General features: G+C 37.0%; 1 protein-coding gene across 5 annotated transcripts in view; it reads left to right on the forward strand.

Moving 5' to 3' along the window:
* The window catches only part of DOCK7 (dedicator of cytokinesis 7), a 184,372-nt gene that overhangs the window by 16,265 nt on the left and 145,448 nt on the right, over positions 1-22,659 (forward strand). For all 5 annotated transcript variants that reach the window (XM_043461118.1, XM_043461119.1, XM_043461120.1 and 2 more), the window contains exons 2-4: positions 8,819-8,924; positions 18,116-18,291; positions 18,467-18,535. In XM_043461118.1, coding sequence (XP_043317053.1) covers positions 8,819-8,924; positions 18,116-18,291; positions 18,467-18,535 — 351 coding nt within the window. The remainder of the gene's footprint in view (positions 1-8,818; positions 8,925-18,115; positions 18,292-18,466; positions 18,536-22,659) is intronic.

Below are 22,659 nucleotides of genomic sequence, written 5' to 3' on the forward strand. Positions count from 1 at the left end.
CCCCAGCCCAGGATCCAGCCTGCATCTCTTACATCTCATCTCTTAAGTCTCTTGCAGTGGCAGGTGGGTTCTTTACCACTAGTGCCACCTGGGGTGCCCCAGTACCATGTATATTTTCCTTTTTTTTTTAAGATGTCTTCTTTTATCAAGTTGTTTTGTCTTTTCTCCATAGTGGGAAAGGTTATTTACTTCTCATAGTAACTGTATTTATGTAATAGTAAAGAGTTTTAAGTGTAGTTCTGGAACCAGCCCTTTGCAGATTTGCTAAAGACATATTAGAGACTACTTTGAGATAAGTAAACATGTTGTCTTATTAAAACATTGTTAAAAAGAAGAGTTTAACATAGAGTAGGAGAGCATTATGATTCAGTAGTAGTTTTTAAACTTACCACTTAACAAATCGGATAGTAATGATGTTACTAGACTCTTAAAGAAAAAGTTATATACATTTAGAACTCTTCTGTTGATTCAGACTTTTTTCCTCCCCAGCAAGCACTTACCTGGTTATTTGACAGTAATAGATAAAAAGGTATACTTCTTATCTTCTTTCAGTCAATTAGAAACCAACAACACTTATAGGTTAGTTTACTCTGATAAGCATTTGGAAAGTTCATATACTGGGTAGTCTCTAAGTTCATCCTTGTTTCTTACCTCCTTTTTTTCCTCTCCACTATTATACTTGTCTCTCCATTCTACTTTCTCCCCCTGCCATTGTCTGAATTATCTTAGACATTGAAGATGTGAACATTTCAGTTCAGTTTCAGTTCAGTGACTCTTTGCGACCCCATGAATCACAGCATGCCAGGCCTCCCTGTCCATCACCAACTCCCAGAGTTTACCCAAACCCATATCCATCAAGTCGGTGATGCCATCCAGCCATCTCATCCTCTGTCATCCCCTTCTCCTCCTGCCCCCAATCCCTCCCAGTATCAGGGTCTTTTCTGATGAGTCAACTCTTTGCATGAGGTGGCCAAAGTATTGGAGTTTCAGCTTCAGCATCAGTCCTTCCAATGAACACCCAGGACTGATCTCCTTTAGGATGGACTGGTTGGATCTCCTTGCAGTCCAAGGGACTCTCAAGAGTCTTCTCCAACACCACACTTCAAAAGCATCAATTCTTCAGTGCTCAGCTTTCTTCACAGTCCAACTCTCACATCCATACATGACCACTGGAAAAACCATAGCCTTGACTATACGGACCTTTGTTGGCAAAGTGATGTCTGTTTTTAACATGCTGTCTAGGTTGGTCATAGCTATTCTTCAAAGAGGCAAGTGTCTTTTAATTTCATGGCTGCAGTCACCATCTGCAGTGATTTTGGAGCCCAAGAAAATTAAGTCTGCCACTGTTTTTCCATTGTTTCCCCATCTATTTGCCATGAAGTGATGGAACTGGATGCCGTGATCTTAGTTTTTTGAATGTTGAGTTTTAAGCCAGCTTTTTCACTCTCTCTTTCACTTTTATCAAGAGGCTCTTTCGTTCTTCTTCACTTTCTGCTATAAGGGTGGTGTTCATCTGCATATCTGAGGTTATTGATATTTCTCTTGGCAATCTTGATTCCTTCTTGTGCTTCATCCAGCCCAGCATTTTGCATGATGTATTCTGCATATAAGTTAAATAAGTAGGATGACAAAATACAGCCTTGACATAATCCTTTACCAATTTGGAACCAGTGCATTGTTCCATGTCCAGGTCAAACTGTTGTGTTTTTTTTTTAAATTTTTCATTTATTTTTATTAGTTGGAGGCTAATTACTTTACAATATTGTAGTGGTTTTTGCCATACATTGACATGAATCAGCCATGGATTTACATGTGTTCCCCATCCCGAACCCCCCTCCCACCTCCCTCCCCGTCCCATCCCTCTGGGTCATCCCAGTGCACCAGCCCCGAGCACTTGTCTCATGCATCCAACCTGGACTGGCGATCTGTTTCACACTTGATAATATACATGTTTCTATGCTGTTCTCTCAGATCATCCCACCCTCGCCTTCTCCCATAGAGTCCAAAATTCTGTTCTATACATCTGTGTCTCTTTTTCTGTCTTGCATATAGAGTTATCATTACCATCTTTCTAAATTCCATATATATGCATTAGTATACTGTATTGGTGTTTATCTTTCTGGCTTACTTCACTCTGTATAATGGGCTCCACTTTCATCCATCTCATTAGAACTGATTCAAATGTATTCTTTTTAATGGCTGAGTAATATTCCATTTTGTATATGTACCACAGCTTTCTTATCCACTTGTCTGCTGATGGGCATCTAGGTTGCTTCCATGTCCTTCTCTGTATCGTTCCAATTTTAGTATATGTGCTGCCGAAGCGAGCACTAACTGTTGTTTCTTGACCTGCGTATAGACTTCTCAGGAGGCAGGTAAGGTGGTCTGGTATTCCCATCTCTTGAAGAATTTTTCACAGTTTGTTGTGATCTACACAGTCAAAGGCTTTGGTGTAGTCAATAAAGCAGAAGTAGGTTTTTTCTGAAACTCTCTTGCTTTTTCGATGATCCAACGGATGTTGGCAATTTGATCTCTGTTTCCTCTGCTTTTCTAAATCCAGCTTGAACATCTGGAAGTTCACAATTCATGTATTGCTGAAGCCTGGCTTGGAGAATTTTGAGCATTACTTTGCTTGCATGTGAGATGAGTGCAATTGTGCAGTAGTTTAAACATTCTTTGGCATTGCCTTTCTTTGGGATTGGAATGAAAAGTGAAGTTTTCCAGTCCTATGGCCACTGTTGAGTTTTCCGAATTTTTCTATAGTCTCATAGTTTTCACTTCAGCTTTTTAAACTTTATTAAACACCCAGAGTGTTCTAGGCACTGTTTTAGAGGGTGCTAAGCTGGGTAAAACTAATTGCTTAGTTCCTTATAAGGAGACAGGTAAATAGATTTCAGAACAGTTTGATACATGCTATGTATCTGCTCAGTTATCACAATGAGTTATTTTTTGATAGGAAAGTGCCACCAGACAGTTAAAAAAATATACATTTTCTTTAATGGCAGAAATTAACCTCTTTTGAGACATTTGTAGAAAAAAAGAGACATACTCCTGTCAGAATTAAAGTTTCCTTGGCTTCAGTCATTCCTCAAGGAGGTTGCAAAGGTACCTCTGAAAAGTGAGTGTGCCAGGTCTGAGAAGCCAAATCTTTGATATTTCACCAGACTCTTTTTTCTCCCACCATACTTTTACATTTGTGAGTTGCATTACTACCATTCTAGAAAAACCTACATTGCAGATTATGTGCTTCTTTCAAAGAGAATGTTTACAAACATTGGGTTTTCCCATTGCTGAAATCAAACTCTGTCTGCAAGGCCAGGTTCTCATTCCACCATAGAAAACATTCTGATTAGTCCGCCGCCTATCTGAATGAGCCTCCGGGAAACTCCATTGCTTTGAATGAATGCAGATGAACACAGTGCTTTGAAAGCACAGAGGATGAGTGTCTAACCTGAGTAAAAGAGGCAGAATTAATCACTCAGGAATGTACGGAGGATATGATGCACTTCTTGAAGACTATTTGCCATACCTGTGTTCCATATTTAGTTTTCTAGTTTTCTCTGTTAAGGCAGAGTAGTAATAACTGAAGAGTTTTAAGCCCTTAAGCTAAATTATAGACCTCATTTGCCTTTCTCAAATATAAGGACATTTTCCTCCATTATTATAATACTGTTTCCCATATTAAAAAAACACTAATTCTTAATTATGTAATACCTTGTCCATGTTCAAATTTCTCATTATCCTTAGAAATATCTTGTTCAAACCAGGATCCAGTAAAGAACTATTCATTGTATTTGGTTATATTTAAGTCTTTTTTTCTCTTTTTGAATAGACTTTAATTTTTAGCCTTAGGTCTTTTTTGTGCTAAAGCTTAGCCCACTGTGTTTATTTATTCATCACATTGACTTGTTAAAGAGACATGACTTTTCTTTTGGATTTTGTCTGATTGCCTTTTTTAGTATTGTTAATACTGTTGTCTGTATTTTTTGTGATCTAGATATTAGATATACAGATTTTTTTTTGCTTGTTTTTAAACTTTTTATTTTATATTGGTGTATAGTTGGGACTTCCCTGGTGGCTCAGAGGGTAAAGCGTCTGCCTTCAATGCAGGAGACCTGGGTTCGATCCCTGGGTGGGGAAGATCCCCTGGAGAAGGAGATGGCAACTCACTCCAGTATTCTTGCCTGGAAAACCCCATGGATGGAGAAGCCTGGTGGGCTACAGTCCATGGAGTCACAGAGTCGGACATGACTGAGTGACTTCAACTTCACTTTATAGTTGACTAACAGTGTTACGTTAGTTTCCAGTATACAGAAAAGTAATTCAGTTAAACATATACATGTATCTACTCTTTTTCAAATTCTTTTCCAATTTAGTTGTTATAGAGTATTGAGCAGTTTTCCTGTGCTATACAGTGGTTCCTTCTCAGTTACCCATTTTATTTTTAAAAATTAAAAAAAATTTTTTTGGCTGCACCAAATCTTAGTTGTGGCATGCAGTATCTTTCAGTTGTGGTACATGGGATCTAATTTCCTGACCAGGGATCAAACGTGGTTCCCTGCCTCGGGAACTGGAGCCACTGGACCACCACGGAAGTCCCTTTCATTATCCATTTTAAATATAGCAGTGTATATATCAATTCCAAACTCCCTAGCTATCCCTCCCCACCCCACCCTCCCCTGATAACCATACACACACACACAAATGAACTTATTACAAAAGAGAAATAGACTCACAGACTTAGAAAGCAAACTTATGGTTATATAGGTCCAATCAGTTCAGGTTAGACATTTTTGGCACAAATACTTGGAAGGTGATACAGTGTTGCATTTGTTTATTTATTTTTGCCTCTTTTTGTCTTTAATACCAACTGTACACAATGATCGAACTATGATTCACCCTGTTGGTCATCAGTCTTGGACGTGTATAGTCACAGCATTGGAGTATCATCTGTTCTTACCTTTTATCTTTTGGGGCTTTTTAGCTAGCCCTTTTTGCCTTGTCTTTGATATGTTCCCTTACCTGGTATATTCCATGGTATATTCCCTTACACTTTTTCCCTGCGTTCTGTCTTCAGTATAAACATTACCAGTTCCAAGAGGTATTATTCTTATTTGACATATTACATTGCGGACTTTTTTTTTTTTTTGGTAAACTTTATACGAGTAGCTCAACTAACTTCTTTTATTTTAGTCTGAACTCTCCTTTGGTTTCCCAGGTGGCTCAGTGGTGAAGAATCCACCTGCCATCTTCACTTGGGTGTTTCCTCTGGTCCCATGAAGAATGAGTAAAGATCAGAGAGGCCCAGATTAGTCTTGGGACATTTGGGAATCATGGTTGATGGGGCATCTGAAAGTGGGATGAGGTTAGATGAAAGGTTACATGCAACATCATTTTCCCTCAGAATGTGAACCCTTTGTTATTTATTCCTAATGTCCCTTGATGAATGGTCTTAGTGAATGCATTTTTTTTGGGGGGGGGGTAAAAACTGTAATGCATGTTGACATAGTGAGGGAGTTTGTGGAACTGGTGAGAGTTGGTAAGGAGATAAATAGGTCAAATATTGGATCATGTTCTTCAGGGAGAGGAAGAAGATATTCTGCTGTTATAATTTAAGAGCATAAGTAACTGTGGGATTTTTGACCTCTTTCCACTTTGCTGTTGATGTTAATAGCTTATTAGAAGTAAAAAGACTTCCTTGTATTGCTTTACTATATGAGCTACATTAGGAATAGGAAAAATTATCAAAAACGTAATCTATGCTAAAGGCTTTTAACTGATATCAGGAACTATATTTATTACATTTCTTGTCATGCATACTTTGGACCATGGTGTAGTTAAGAGAGACTTTTCTATTTGAGAAAATTTCCTCAATTACCATTGAGGAAATCTTTTCATGTAGAGAGTCTCAATATAAATACATCTTTTGCTGAGTTTTTATTACCATTATAGCTCAGTTTGGAAATGGTTCTTATTTTACAAATTTTTGCTGATTTTCTCTCTGGGGGAAATCATGTCTTGTACAAATAAGACAAATATTTGTAATGTGGAGATTAATCTTTTGCATGTCTCTGTTATTAAGCAAGAGATTGTCTCTTTTGGAAGTAATATTTTAAATTTTGTTTCATTTTTCCCATTTTGTGAAATCAGAGTATGTCTTTCAATTAATTGATGGTGTAATGGTTAATTAGCGAGGCTTTCTTTCTTAGCTGTACCTGAAGTAACAGCAAGCCTTAACAATTAGTGAGATCTTGACCTTGATGAAGTAGAGCAGTTTACAATTCAGATTACTCATGGTTCAGCCACAGAAAAACTGAAAAACAGGAACACTGAGGTAGTGTTGAGGTTGGTAGGCTGAGTTAAGTAGCACTGAGGAAGGTAGAGATATAATATTTGTTCTCTGCCTCTCTCTGTCTCTTTAAAGGTGTTTTCATATTTTCGTCTCAGTTTTGACAACCCATCAGGAAATTGTAAGACCTTTAAACCAAACCTAATGGACATTCACAGAGTATAGGTGTCATTAAAAGACCTAAGGGGAGCCATAAACTGAAGTGAACGTTCCTATCCTCTCACATCCGGGTGCTTTACAGGTCTTGCCCTTTGCCCTCTCCTCAATCCGTATTCTCCTTCCAAGGTTACCTTTTCTCTTTCTCTTTCATCTCTAACCTCTGATGGTTTCTTCATGCTCTTCTCTCCCTTGTCTGTCGTCAGTTAGTCTTTTTTATTCATTTGCTTATTTTTTTTTTAAAACTAAGACTTTTGGGGGAGAAGTTTTATATTTAAAGAAGAGTGGAAACTCAAGAGATCACCCATGTTTATACCCCAACCAAGTTTCCCCTATTATTAACATCTTGGATTAATGTGAAACCTCTGTTATGCTATATAAGCCAATATTAATACATTATTATTAGTTAAAGTCCAAAAATTACATTAAGCTTACTCTTTGTGTTGTGCATTCTTTAGGTTTCGACAAATGTACAGTATATGTGTCTATTATAGTAGTGCCATAGAGAACGGTTTCACTGCCCTAAGAGTCCCCTGTGCACTGCTTATTCATCTCTTCCTTCCCCTTCCTCCTGCAGCCCCTGGCAACTGCTGTTGTTTTTTCCTCCTTGTCATACTTCTGCCTTCTCCAGAATGTCGTGTAGGTGGAATCACACAGTACCTTGTCTCTTTCGCTTAGCAGTATTCTCTTAAGGTTCTTCCATGTCTCTTTTCTTTGGCTTGCTAGCACTTTTTTTTTTTTAGTTGCTGAATAGTATTCCACTGTGTGAATGTACTACACAGTTTGTTTATCCTTTTACCTGTTAAAGAATAAGCTTCCAACTTTTGGCAATTATAAATACCAAATTCACTTTTTATGAAGCACAAATATGATCTAAAGTACTTCAAGTCAAGTAAAGAAAAAGTTGAGCTAATTCAGTATCTTGAGCCTTAAAAAATAGCTCTTTTACCTTTGTATCAAAGATTTCTAATTGACTAGTCAGCTCCTAACAGCACTCGAGAGGTATGTGTGGAGTGATTGAATATGAAAAAGGTAAGGAAGTATGGAAGAGAAGAAAGAGGCTAAAGACGATATCATATAATATTCAGATAATTCTTGGATAATGAGATTGTCTGGAAATTCAGCTGGACATTTGAATGGGCAGTAAGATGTTCAGGGCTCTGAATTCAACTATTAATTTGAGAACATTCCATAACAAAAGTATCATCAAGCTGGCCCAGAGGAGAATAAACATTTCTCTGTTTTAAATGCCACATGCTAAATATTTTAGGGAAAATAGCAGTGAATGAAACCATTGCCTCTGTTTATATAGGGCATACATGAATGTGGAAAAAATAACTAGGAAGGAGAAAAATGCGAGTTTAGGTTATGATGAATGCTCTAAGAGTTTCAAAGAAGGATATTATTTTAACTGTGGTGAGTCAAGAAGCTTTTATGAAAGTCTTGCCATTTGAGTTTTACCTTTAAAATAGTTGAGTTGAATTTGCGGGTACAGGAGAGAAACAGCATTCTAGGAAACAATTTATGTTTGTTGAGAACAATTTGAGATAGAATATAAAGCTGAAGAGGTGATTAGACTCAAAGTATAGAAAGCCGTTAATACCAGAGTATGCAGACAGTTTTTATTAGTTAAGTAAAAATAGGGAATAATTTTATGGGGCATGAATATTGTTTATAAAGTATTTTAGAATTAATTTTGTATCCTTAAAATTTATATACTTTATGATATACACTTATTATAGCTTTAAGCTCTATCATAAGCCAGAATATTTCCCTGAAATGTCATATACAAAAAGAGGCCTTATGTAAGTTGACTGTCAGTTTTGTACCTTGCATCAGCATTATAAAGGTGTTTTAGGTAATTACAAGCTGCTGCTGCTGCTGCTAAGTCACTTCAGTCGTGTCCGACTCTGTGCGACCCCATAGACGGCAGCCCACCAGGCTCCCTCGTCCCTGGGAATCTCCAGGCAAGAACACTGGAGTGGGTTGCCATTTCCTCCTCCAATGCATGAAAGTGAAAAGTGAAAGTGAAGTTGCTCAGTCATGTCCGACTTGTAGCAACCCCATGAACTGCAGCCTACCAGGCTCCTCTGTCCATGGGGTTTTCCAGGCAAGAGGACTGGAGTGGGGTGCCATTGCTTTCTCTGGTAATTATAAGCAGTATTTACCAAAATATCTTATGAATTTATAATCTTACTGATATGCTGAGATTTTGTTGTTCTTTAAATGAACTTTTAATATACTTTGCTTTCTCCCATTTTACATTAAGCTGATTTCTTTTTGCAAACAGTGTATTTGCTTTTTTTGTTGCAGAACTGTGGCTGCTGAAGTTAGGAAGCAGATCTCTGGACAGTATAGTGGCTCTCCCCAGCTGCTCAAAAACCTCAACATTGTTGGCAATATATCCCATCATACCACAGTAAGTAATGTGTTTAAGATATGGTATGTTACAGTTACATTCTGACTAGGCCATGAAAAATAGTGGAAAGATAAGAGCCAGGCCTTTGACTGTGTGGATCACAACAAACTGTAGAAAATTCTTCAAGAGATAGGAATACCAGACCACCTGACCTGCCTCCTGAGAAATCTGTATACAGGTCAAGAAACAACAGTTAGAACTGGACATGGAACAACAGACTGGCTCCAAATAGGGAAAGGAGTACGTCAAGGCTGTATATTGTCACCCTGCTTATTTTACTTATATTCAGAGTACATCATGAGAAATGCCATGCTGGTTGAAGCACAAGCTGGAATCAAGATTCCTGGGAGAAATATCAATAACCTCAGATATGCAGATGACACCACCTTTATGGCAGAAAGTGAAGAGGAACTAAAGAGCCTTTTGATGAAAGTGAAAGAGTAGAGGGAAAAGCTGGCTTAAAACTCAACATTCAAAAAACTTAAGATCATGACATCTAGTCCCATCACTGCATGGCAAATAGATGGAGAAACAATGGAAACAGTGGCAGACTTTATTTTCTTGGACTTCAAAGTCACTGCAGGTGGTGACTGCAGCCATGAAATTAAAAGATGCTTGCTTCTTGGAAGAAAAGCTATGACCAACCTAGATGGCATATTAAAAAGCAGAGACATTACTTTGCCAACAAAGGTCCATCTAGTCAAAAGCTATGGTGTTTCCAGTATTCATGTATGGATATGAGAGTTGGACTATAAAGAAAGCTGAGCACTGAAGAATTGATGCTTTAGAATTGTGGTGTTGGAGAAGACTCTTGAGAGTCCCTTGGATTGCAAGATCAAACCAGTCAATCCTAAAGGAAATCAGTCTTGAATATTCATTGGAAGGACTGATGCTGAAGCTAAAGCTCCAATCCTTTGGCCACCTGATGCAAAGCACTGACTCATTTGAAAAGACCCTGATGCTTGGAAAGATTGAAAGCAGGAGGAGAAGGGGAAAACAGAGGATGAGATGGTTGGATGGCATCACCGACTCAATGGACATGAGTTTGAACAAGCTCCAGGAGTTGGTGATGGACAGGGAAGCCTGGCGTGCTGCAGTCCATGGGGTTGCAAAGAGTTGGACACAACTGAGTGACTGAACTGAACTGAAGAGCCAGGAGATTGGGTTCCATCACTAGTATCACTTAACAACCTTATTAGTTGCTACATAACTTTTTTCTCAAATTTGAGTCAGGGGAGTGTTGGGAGGTGTTACAGAAGTTTTGACTTCCTAATCTACTCCAAAACTTTATATTCAGGATTTAATCAACTCTGGAATTTTATAAATAGAACTTCTCAAACCCAAGGTGGATTCATACATGAAAATTCAGGAATCTTTTCTAGAAATAATGGGTACTGAAAGTAGTGAAAGTAAGTCATTTGGTTGTGTCTGATTCTTTGTGACCCCATGGACCGTAGCCTGGCAGGCTTCTCTGTCCATAGAGTTCTTCTCAAGAATGCTGGAGTGGGTAGCCATTCTCTTCTCCAGGGGAATCTTCTCAACCCAGAGATCAAACCTGTGTCTTCCACATTGCAGGCAGATTCTTTACTATCTGAGCCACCAGGGAAGCCCCAATAGATACTGAAGTAAATGTTACATAATTGTATAGATTCATAGTATTATCTATCTCCTTCAATAGAAAGGAATATATAGTTTTGAATTATTGCTTTAAGCCAGGAGCTGTGTCAGAGATATAAATATATGTTTTTTTATTCAAGAAGCTGGCATGAGGATAATCAATTTTAATTAAAAAAAATCTGATATTAGTTGTAGTAGGAATATGAATTAAAAACATGCTCCATTTGTCAAAAACTGAAAAAGTTGTTAAGAGTGAGTTGGGTAAAGTTATATTAACACTTTCTTTTTATCTGTGAAATAGTACCAATTTTTGAACAAACATGGTATGCCAGAGCATGGTAGTTTGAATGGCTTGTAGTGACATGTTTATAATGTTTGTTATTCAGTTTTAAGATATGAAGTTTACTTTTAACAACAGCAACATACTGATTGGAGAAAGTTTATAATATGTAGATTTCTGGATGATTTCAGTGTGCATGGAGATGGTCCTTCTAATACCCTCTTGAGTGTCTTGAACTCCTCTTTTCAGCTGATTTCCCGTGTTGTGTGTTACACCTTCACTGTTCATTTCCATAGTCACCCCTGGATTTGGTCATTATGAATAATTGTAAGCCTCATGCAATCTCAGTTCCACAATCCTTATTCTCTGGCCGCCCCTTCTTCTGTCTCTTGCTCTCTTATTCTGGTGCTTTGACTTCAACTGTACTTCAGCTCTCCTGGGATTAGAATCCATGATCCTGCTAACATTTTTGGGTCTCTCACTCCTTGATGTTCTTTTCTTTCTCTCCTTACCAACTTAAATTATTTGTTGAAATTTATAACTACTCTTTTGCATATACCATTGATTTCTTTAACTTCTCATGTCATTGGCACTACCTCAGTGCTGTTTAAACCCAGCCTTCTGCTTACTTCACGTCAGCACTCATGCCGCTGGGTATGGCTGGGGAAAAATATACAGGTCTCACTGACTGGTCTCACTTTACGTATATGACCACTAATGCATGAAGACTTCTCCATTCCTTAAACTAAAAATATTTTTTTTTCCTAGTCTGCTCATTGTCCTGCTGTTTTAGTCGACTCATTTCATGCCTCCTACTCTTCCCTTAAAATCCTCATTGCTGTTCTCTATTTGCAGTCTTAGGATGACTTGGCTTCCTGTTTCACTGAGAAAATGGAAGCAGTCAGGGGCATCCACATACTCCTACCACCATGTGTATTCACATTTTATCATCTGTATCCATATTGTCTGTCCACCAGTTACTTTAGATAAACCAGTAATGAACTAGATCCCAACTTCTCTGTTACTAAAATACAGTACTTTAGTAATTCTCCCTGCTCTTTTATGACATTACTTTTTCTGTTTACTGGATCATTACATTCCCATCAGTCTACAAACATGCAGATGTGCTGTTATTTCTCCCATTTAAAAGAATTCTTTTTTTGCCCCACTTTTCCATCAGTCTCCCACTTTCAGTATTTCTTTGCTCTTCTTTGCAACAGAATTCCTTCAAAGGGTTGTCAGAGCTTGCTGACTTCAATAACTCTTCTTATATTCTTTCTGAGAAAGTTCTTTTCAAGTTATGGGACTCTTCAAACATACACAGCAGTAGAAGACAAGTAAAAACATTGACATTTTTTAATTTAGCCACAATGCTGTTATCACCCTTAACAAAATAGTCTGTAATTCTTTGGTGTCATCTACTATCCAGTGCATGTTAAATTTTCTCAATTATTTCACTTGTCTTTTTGTCATTGATTTATCCAAATCAGGATCAAACAAAATCCACAGATGGAATTTGGTCTTAGATCACTTGCATTTAAAAAAAGAGGGTAGTTTCTCCTTCCTCTTTTTTTTTTTTTAAATTGAGATAGGGCTGATTTATAATACTAAATAAGTTTCATGTGTATAACACAGTGTTTCACTGTCTTTAATGGTTGTACTATTTATAGCTGTTATAGAAATTGACTCTATTCCCTTTGCTGTGTAGTATATTCTTGTAGCTTATTTATTTTATAATAGTTATTTGTTTTTGGCTTTGCTGGGTCTTTGTTGCTGTGTGGGTGTTTCTCTGGTTTCTTGGTCAGGGGCTGCTCTCTAGTTACCTTGCACGGGCTTCTTGTTGCAGTGGCTTTTTGCTGCAGAACGTGGGCTCTCAGCTGTGTGGGCTTCAGCAGTTGTGGCCTGTGGGTTCAGTGGTTGTACCTCCTCTGCTCTAGAGCACTGGCTCAGTAGTTGTGGTGCTCAGGCTTGGTTACTTTGCAGCATGTGGGATCTTCCAGATCAGGGATTGAACGCATGTCTTCTGCATTGGTAGGCAGATTCTTTACCACTGGGCCACCAGGGAAGCCTTATAATAGTAATTTTACTTCTTAATCTCTTACCCCTTTCTGTTTCCCCACTGGTAATAGCTGGTTTATTCTATATATCTGTGAGTCTGTTTTTTTTTTTTTTTTTTTTTCTTTTTTTTTTATATTTTTAGTTTGTTTTATAGATTCTACATATAGGTGATATTGTAAAATATTTGTCTTTTTCTGTCTGATATATTTCACTAAGCATAATATCCTCCAAATATTAGACCACCATATGTTGCTCATATGGTGGTCTAATATTCTGCAAGGGTGCCAAGAGCATCCAACTGGGAAAATGATAGTCTGTTTAATAAATGGTGCTGAGAAAGCTAAATAGACACATGCAAAGCAATGAAATTGATCCCCTATCTTACACCACTCACAAAAATTAACTTGAAATGGATCAAAGTCTTAAACAGAAGAGGTAATAGTATAAAACTCCTAGAAAAAAATGTAGAGAAAAAGCTCCCTGATTTTGGTCTTGGAAATGACTTTTTTTTATATAATACCAAAAGCACAAATACCAAGAGCAAAAGTCAACAAATTGGGGCTATGTCAAACTTAAACACTTTTGCACAGCTAGAGAAACAATTAACAAAAGGCATCCTATGAGAATTCCCGAAAAATATCTACTTCTGCTTCATTGACTATGCTAAAGCCTTTGACTGTGTGGATCACAACAAACTGTGGAAAATTCTTCAAGAGATGGGAGTACCAGACTACCTTACCTGCCTTCTGTGAAATCTGTGTGCAGGTCAAGAAGCAATAGTTAGTATTGGACATGGAAAAACGGACTGGTTCCACATTGGGAAAGGAATGCGTCAAGTCTCTGTATTGTCACCCTGCTTATTGAACTTATTTGCAGAGTACATTGTATGAAATACCAAGCTGGATGAAGCACAAGCTGGAATCAAGATTGCCAGGAAAAATATCAATAACCTCGGATATGCTGATGACACCACCTTAGTGAAGAGGAACTAAAGAGCCTCTTGATGAAGGTGAAAGAGGAGAGTGAGAAAGCTGGCTTAAAACTCAACATTCAGAAAACAAAGATAATGGCATCCAGTCCCATCACTGCATGGAAATAGATGGGGAAACAATGGAAACAGTGAAAGACTTTATTTTCTTGGGCTCCAAAATCACAGCAGATGGTGATTGCAGTCATGAAATTGAAAGATGCTTGCTCCTTGGAAGAAAAGCTATGACCAATCTAGACAGCATGTTAAAAAGCAGAGACATTACTTTGCCAACAAAAGTCTGTCTAGTCAAAGTTATGGTTTTTCTAGTAGTCATATATGCATGTGAGAGTTGGACCATAAAGAAGGCTGAGCGCCGAAGAATTGATGCTTTTGAACTGTGGTGTTGGAGAAGACTATTGAGAGTCCCTTCCACAGCAAGGAGATCAAACCAGTCAATCCTAAAGGAGATCAACACTGACTATTCATTGGAAGGACTGATGCTGAAGCTGAAGCTCCAGTACTTTGACCGCGTGATGTGAAGAGCTGACTCATTAGAAAAGACCCTGATGCTGGGAGAGATTGAAGACAGGAGGAGAAGGGGACAACAGAGGACAAGATGATTGGATGACATCACTGACTCAATGGACATGAGTTTGAGCAGGATCTGGGAAACAGTGAAGGACAGGGAAACCTGGCATGCTGCAGTCCATGAGGTCTCAAGGAGTCGGGCATAACTGAGTGACTGAATAACAACAACAGTGGGAACAAAATTTTGCAAAATATCTTTCAGATAAGGGGAGGTAGATTCCAAAATATATAAAGAGCTCATGCAACTTAATAGCAAAAAGGCAATCCAATTAAAAATGGGCAGAAGAACTAAATGGACATTTTTTCCAAAGAAGTCATCCAGATGACTAACAGATACATGAAACGGTGCTCAACATCACTAATCATCAAGGAAATGGAAATTAAAACCATGATGAGAATATTCCCTCATACCTGTTAGAATGGTTATCATCAAGAAGTGCACATGACTGAAGTGACTTAGCAGCAGCATCAAGAAGTGATAAGGTTGATAATAACCAACCTTGATGTTGTTTATCATCAACAAGTGATAGTAAATGCTGGCAAGGATATGGAGAAAAGGGAACCTTTGAGCACTGTTGGTGGGAATGTAAAGTGGTATAGCCAGTGGAGAAAACAGTATGGAGGTTCCTCAAAAGGCCATATGATCCAGCAGTTCCACTTTTGGGTATTTATCTGAAGAAATGAAAACACTAATTCAAGAAGGTACACCCCAGTGTTCCTAGCAACATTACTAACAATAGCCAATGTATAGAAGCAACCCGACTGTCCATTAACAGATGAATGGATAAAGAAGATGGAGCGTATCTATACAGTAGGATACTATTCCCTCCCCCAACTATTAAGTTTGTTTTTGTGCCATTGACTTGCTGAGGAAATTGGATTAGTTGTCTTACAGTTTCCTGCCTTTTGGATTTTATGTATACTTCCTTGTAGACTTGTTTTTCTATTTCCTGTATTTCCTGTAACTGATTAGATTCTGATTCAACTTTTTTGAAATTTCTTCCTTGTACACTTGTTTTCCTATCTTCTATATTTTCTGTGTATGATTAGATTCTGTTTCAATTTTTTTAATGGCTTTAAATTGAGATTTATTTCACATAACCATACAGTTCACCCATTTAATTTATGATTCAGTGGATTTAATATATTCACAGGTATATGCAACCATCATAATGGTCAATTTAAAACATTTTCATTACCTCAAAAAGAAATCTTTGGCTATCACCCTTTAATCCCCCTTCCCTGTAGCCCGAAACAACTACTAATCAAATACAAGAATTTTGATGGTGTACCTGAAGAGTTTGAAAGAGATCTTAACACTAAACACATCAGTCACAATTCCAATACAGTGATTGTTGAAGTAAGACAGTGTCTCACATTGCCTGTAAGAGACTCTAGTGCTTCACTGTTGCTTCTTCTTGTCACCCTTTAACCCTGCTTACTGTCTAGTCACTTTCTATTATAAAATCATTTTTCAGTCTCCTCCCTTGGGTCTGTAAATACAGGATCTTTCTCTGGAGTCTTGCAAAATAATATATAGTTGTAAGCATCTTGCAAAATAATATATAGTGTAAGCATCTTACCACTATATCCGAAAACTAGCCCAGGCAGTTGTCTCTGATGGGAGGCAGGGAGAGTGGAGACAGTTGTAGCAAACATATACTTATTTCCTTGCTCCAAGTCTAGCTAACAGTACATCTAGAAAACCAGTGACTTTCATTGTGACTTTGGTAAACAAGATCATTTATCTTCTCTGTCATTTAGTGTTGAGAGTCTCTTCAATAAGTAGTGCTAGGAAAATTGGACAGCTGCATGCAAAAGAATGAAATCAGAATACTTTCTAACACCATACACAAAGATAAACTCAGAATGGATCAAAGACCTAAGTATAAACCTCTGCCTACTTCTATATTCTGAAGATATTCTGTTTTCTTCTAGCAGCTTTGTAGTTTTAGCATTTATGTTTGTTTCTATGCTCCATCTCGGTTTAGATTTTGGACATGTTGTGATGTAAGGATTGAGGTTCATTCCCCTCTCCCCCCATACAGTTATCCAACTTTCCCAGCAGCAGTAATTGAAAAAGATTTCCCTTTCCTTGATGAATTGCTTCTTTGCTTCTACAAAGAATGTCATGATAGTGTATTTATGTACTTGATGAAATAGTGAGATAGAATGCTTATGAGAGAAAACCATGAATTTTAGACTTTGAAGACTCAATTTGAAATTTTGCTCCATCATTTTGTGGCTGTTATTTCCAGAAGTTAACTTCTTTGACCACAATTGCCTTTATTTGTAGAACTGAAATAGTAATTATCTCTAACTTACAGGATTTGGGGGAGGTTTAAATGAGAAAACACATAAAGATAATGACAGTAATTGTTACTGTCTTTTGAGTGTTTATGATATTATAGTTATTCAGTATTTTACTTAATATCTTTAAAATATTGTTTTAACAACTCTGTTTAGTTGTTCAGTCCAGAGAAGTTTAGGTTAAAGCACCTACTTTGTAGTAATGTGAACTTGCATGGTAGCAAGTTGCAGTATTTTTTACCCAATTGAATATCTTGAAAAATAACATATTCTTATTTTCATTGATCTACAGCTGCACATTTTTTGTTACTATATGAAAAGATAAGATCCTTTATAGTTTTGCCTGAATAATTTTTCTTTCTTGAATTAGACAAGTAGAACACCTTAATGAAAACTATTATTTCAGCTTGGCCACGGAATGCCACAAATACTGTTATTGCTAATAATACTTTTAATATGGTCTGTGTTAGTTTCTTTGGGTGCTGAAACAAATTACAGCAAGCTAGGTGGCTTAAAACAACAGAAATGTACTCTCTCACAATGCTGGAGTCCAGAAGTTTCGAATCAGTATCAATGGGTAGAAATCAGAGTATTGGCACATGTTCTTCAGAGGCTCCTTTTAGTATCATTTTATTGCTTCTTCCAGATTCTGATGGCTGCTTGTGGCTATATCACTTCCGTCATTAAGGCGAGAATCTTCAAATCTCTCTTTTCCGTTTCTTCATATGGTTTTCCCCTTGGTGTGGCCCATATCTCCCTCTGTCTTTGTATAAGGATATATATGATTGCATTTTGGACCCACTCAGATAATCCAGGATAATGTCCCTATTTTAAGATCCTTAATGGTATCTTCAAACAGTGTTTTATTTTGTATTTTATTTATCTATTTATTTTGACATTTAAAGTTCGTGGATTGGGATGTGGCGATCTTTTGGAGGGCCATTTTTCAGCCTACCACAGTATGTTATATGTTTTTACTATAATCAGCAGTAACAGTAAAGACACCATTAGGAAACTTAGAAATGAAAATTCCAAATTATGAAAAAGAATTCCTTCAACGAGCACTTTGTCATTGTTAAATATTATAAACCTGTTAATTATCTTACTGTTTTTATGTGGGAGTTAAGGGCAAAATCGAAGCAAGAAGATCAAAAGAGAGTTTGACTCAAGCACGAAGAACTATAGGAAGGCCAACACCTGTGATTTCTTTAGCGCATCTGGCTGAATATCTATCTGTTGACATTTTAGAGAAAACTGGAGAAAAATATATTTTTTCAAATAATAAATATCCTTTATTTAAAGTTTTAAAATTCTTGTATCCATCTGTTCCTTTCTACCCACCTCTCTGACCCACCCCTCTTTATAAAGGTGCCACTTACTGAAGCAGTGGACCCAGTGGATTTGGAAGATTACCTCCTTACTCATCCTTTAGCTGTGGATTCTGGACCTTTACGGGATTTGGTTGAATTCCCTCCAGATGATATTGAAGTGGTTTATAGTCCTAGGGACTGTAGAACTCTTGTCTCAGCTGTACCTGAAGAAAGGTAAGGAGACATCTACCTATTTCTGGTTTTAGTATAACTATAAAACAACTACCTTACATTGTTTTATTCAGATTCTGCTTCTTGTGGTGGTATTCAACAAGAATGCAGCAGCAAAATTCATAAACATCAGTGCTTTCCTGTTTAAATTATAAATATATTTTCTTTTTTAAAACAGTGAAATGGATCCACATGTTAGAGATTGTATTAGAAGTTATACAGAAGACTGGGCAATTGTGATCAGAAAGTAAGTTGTATATTCATTGTGATATTTAAAAATACTGAGCAGGATCTATAAATTGACTAAGGTAGGTTACTACTAATTATGAGAACTGAAAATTTATTTGAAAAATAGCTGAAAAAGTAATAGAAGAACTTTTGCATATACATATTTTCTCCTTAGAAGTTCCACACTTAACTTTCTCTTATTTTCCTTATAAAATAATACTCGATGGACATGAGTTTAAGTAATCTCTGGGAGTTGGTGATGTACAGGGAAGCCTGGCGTTCTGTGGTCCATGGGGTTGCAAAGAGTTGGACACGACTGAGCGACTGAACTGAACTGAATTGGGGATAGTATTCCTATATTATCACAGATCATTAATAATTACTAGTAATATGTAATAATAATGACTTGTAGTATTATTCTTTTGGGAAATCATGGGTAAATATTGATGAATAGTTTATATTTGTCAAATGGATCCAATTTATTGAATTGATTAAGTTAAATTTAACAGCTAGTTTTCTAGATCAGGCTGTTTGAAAGGTCTTGGCCGTTTATTAACCAGCTGAATATTTATAGGTCCTTGACCTGTATATCCAGTCAAGTAAGTATTTGTAAAAATAATGATTTACCACAAAATATGTTCCTAGTGGATGGTTTTTGAAATATCAAGTCAGATTAAGAAATAAAATTACTTCTCCTTTGCTCTCTTGCATAGTGAAAAGGGTCTTTGTGCTGAATGTTCTTGGCCTCATTCTATTTTTCTAAAGGAAGAATAATTACTGAAGTAGTGGAAAATTCTGTTAAGACATTACAGTTTTGAGAAATGAATTTTTCTGTGCTAAATTGTACTAGCAACAGTGATGTGTTCATTGCTTATTGTGTTGCCCTTCTGTCTTATTTCACTGCGTTTAATATTGTGCTAAGCATCACTCTTGGGGATACCGCTGACATGCTTTTTGGTTTTAGTGTGACCTAATAAAAGCACAGTCTGCTACCCTTTATAAAGAAGAGCTGTTTTTATGAACTTACAATTTTGATAAGTATTTCAATAGCCAGATTTTACAGATTACTGAAGAAGACTGTTCCTCTGTCAGATAACTCAAAAGTCTTTACTTCTGCTTGTATGTTGGAAGCTTATAATCAGAAATGTTAACAAAAAGAGATTAGTTGCAAAATATATTAACTTCATGGAATCTGGAATCTGCTACTTAACTGTAATCATGGGGTTGCTCACCTTGATTTAAGCCATGAGGGTATGGTAGTTAACATTTATGGGTTTTTTTGCTATATGCTGGGCATTTTATTGGGTACTTTATGCTCATTTAAGATCCCAACAGATAAGGTAACTTAGGCTTAGAGTAGTTAAGTAATTTCTTTGAGGTCACATAGCCAAAAAGTGGGGTCGCTAGGATTAGAACCTAGGGGCATCAAATTCTAATGCTTATATTTTTTTCTGTTATACTAGATATTATTTTTAGTGGTAAATGGAAGATGAAAGGGGTACTTTTGGTAATCTAGAGGTTTTAAAGTATCCCTGAAATATAAAAGATAGGTGTGATTGGAAACAGTAAAAAACCATAGTACAAAATAATCCACAGAGAAAATACATGCCCAAGGTTCAATAGAATGTTAGGCTCAGTGAATACAGGCAGTAGAAGGGGGACCTGGGGTAAATGGACATTTGGTTATTTTAAAACCTCCTATGCCTTTATGCATAGACATGGGAGTAGAAGTATCCCTATTTTAAGAGCACGAATAGTGGGGGCTTGAGAACCTAGTGCTTCCCTGGTGGCTCAGATGGTGAACAATCTTCCTGCAATGTCGGAGACCTGAATTGGGAAGATGCCCTGGAGGAGGGCATGAAACCCACGCTAGTATTCTTGCCTGGAGAATCCCCGTGAACTGAGGAGCCCGGCAGGCTACAGTCCGTGGGGTTGCAGAGAGTTAACATGACTGCCTAAGCACACCACAGAGGTCATAGTGTAGTGCCCAGGGTGGGCATACCTTGGAATAAGAAGAAGGAGCCTTCATACCCAGAAGACCGTCAGACTCTGCCTTGAAATCACGAGGTGCCTTTTCTCCGTAATCACTGGGTATGTGTTTGGCTAAGGAGATACAGTATTTCCCAGACAGATACGCACTTGCAAATTAAAAAATGAGCGTTAGAACCTAGAATGGCCAGCTAGTTGATGGAAACCAGTGCACTTGGGCTTCCAAGGTGGTGCAGTTGGTAAAGAAACTGCCTGCCAATGCAGGAGAGGCAAGGAATGTGGGATAAATACCTGGGTTGGGCAGGTCCCCTGGAGTAGGGAATGGCAACCCACTGCAGTATTCTTGCCTAGGAAACTCCATGGACATAGGAGCCTGGTGGGCTGCAGTCTATGGGGTCTCAAAGAGTCGGACATGATTGAGCACATACAACCAATCTAAACCAAAGGGAACTTGAAAGAATTACCACAAATTATCAAATTTCAAATTATCAAATTATCACAAATAAAAGAACTAATGATTTAGGAAATAGTTAATAGAACACAGATCAAGAACCATATGTATAATTAATATCCTCAAAGAGATATGAAAAGATACTGTAACCATATAAAAAATCAACTAGTTATCTATGGAAGTGAAAAATTTGTTCAGTGAAAAAAAATTTAAAACTCAGTGGATGGGTTTAATGGTGGAGTAGATGTGTCTGAAAAGTGGGATAGTAAGTTGTGAGATGAAACCAAAAAATCCTTCCATAATTCAGCACAGAAGGGTAAAAGGATAGAAAGTACTTAATATTCATTCATTTATTCAAAACATACTTACTGTGAGGCTAGTAAGTGTCAGGCACTGTACTAAGCAGTGATGATACATGAGTCAACAAAACAAACTCCATGCCTTCATGGAGCCTGCATTCTACTTGGGGGTTGAGGGCAATAGACAATAAACAAACACAGATAAATATTTAATAGTTGTGGTGGAGGGAAGTCTTGTAGAGAAAGAAAGTAATATGTGGGGGTAGGGCAAGCCAAGCAGAGGTGTTTCTACTTTATATAACTAATCAGAAGAGGCCTTTCTGATAAGATGAATTTGAGCAAAGACCTAAAGGAATTTAAGCATTAAGCCATCTGTATATCATGGGAAAGAGTATATTCGACAGAGAAAGAGCAGTACATGCAATGGTTCCATATTGGAAGCATGCTAGGAATGTTTTAAGAAGTACCAAATGGTCGATGTGGCTGGAACAGAATAACTTGAAGGAGAGAATGCTAAGATACAAAGTCAAAGAAATGGTGGTAGTAGATGGATGATCATGTAGAGCCTTACAGCAACTAACTAGAGGAACAGAATGATCACACAGAAGAGTGTTAGTCATAAATCATGTCCTTCGTCTTGGTACTCTTGAATTGCATACTATTGATTTTTTAGAACATAAAATTCAGCAGTGTTCTGGCTTATCAGAGTAGCTTAGATATAAAACTTCACAAATGAAGGTACTTTCTTCCACTGTATCTCATTTTTTTTTTTGTATCTCATTTTTATTAAAAAATACAAATACTATAAGTATGTATGTGTGTACATAATATATATATATTTTATGATTGTACATACATCTAGGAAAAGGTCGAGTTAGTTAAATAATAGGAGTGTTCAACACTGATAATCTCTGAGTAGCAGAAATATAATGATTTTACTTTTACAAGTCTGTATTTTTAAATTTTCAGCAATGAACATGGATTGGTTCTGTAATAATAAAATATTTTTAAAGAAAATTTTTTCATATAGAAAAGCAACAGTGTATTCTGTCCTTTAAGGTAAATGCAAATATTTCCATTGAGAACAAAAGATACAAAAACTAGAAAACAGTTCAGTATCTTTCAAAAATTATCTAGTGATGGTTTTGGCTATAAAGTTTTATCTATTTGTCCTTAGTTAACGTGGTTTTTAGTTAATCAGGCTTGTGTTTGAATTCAAACTTTGTCACTTTACAAACACTTTTATACAAATTAAGGCATTTTAAACTCTCATGAAATATTGGAACATCTGCTTTTGAGTAATACCTTTGATGTTTCTATATTGCATATCTTTATTTTGGTTCTTCCAGAGAAAACTGCTGTCTTTTATTCTATGATTATGCTATGATATGAACATGATGTAGT

This window comes from Cervus canadensis, chromosome 2 (assembly GCF_019320065.1).
Source record: "Cervus canadensis isolate Bull #8, Minnesota chromosome 2, ASM1932006v1, whole genome shotgun sequence".
NCBI lineage: Eukaryota > Metazoa > Chordata > Mammalia > Artiodactyla > Cervidae > Cervus > Cervus canadensis.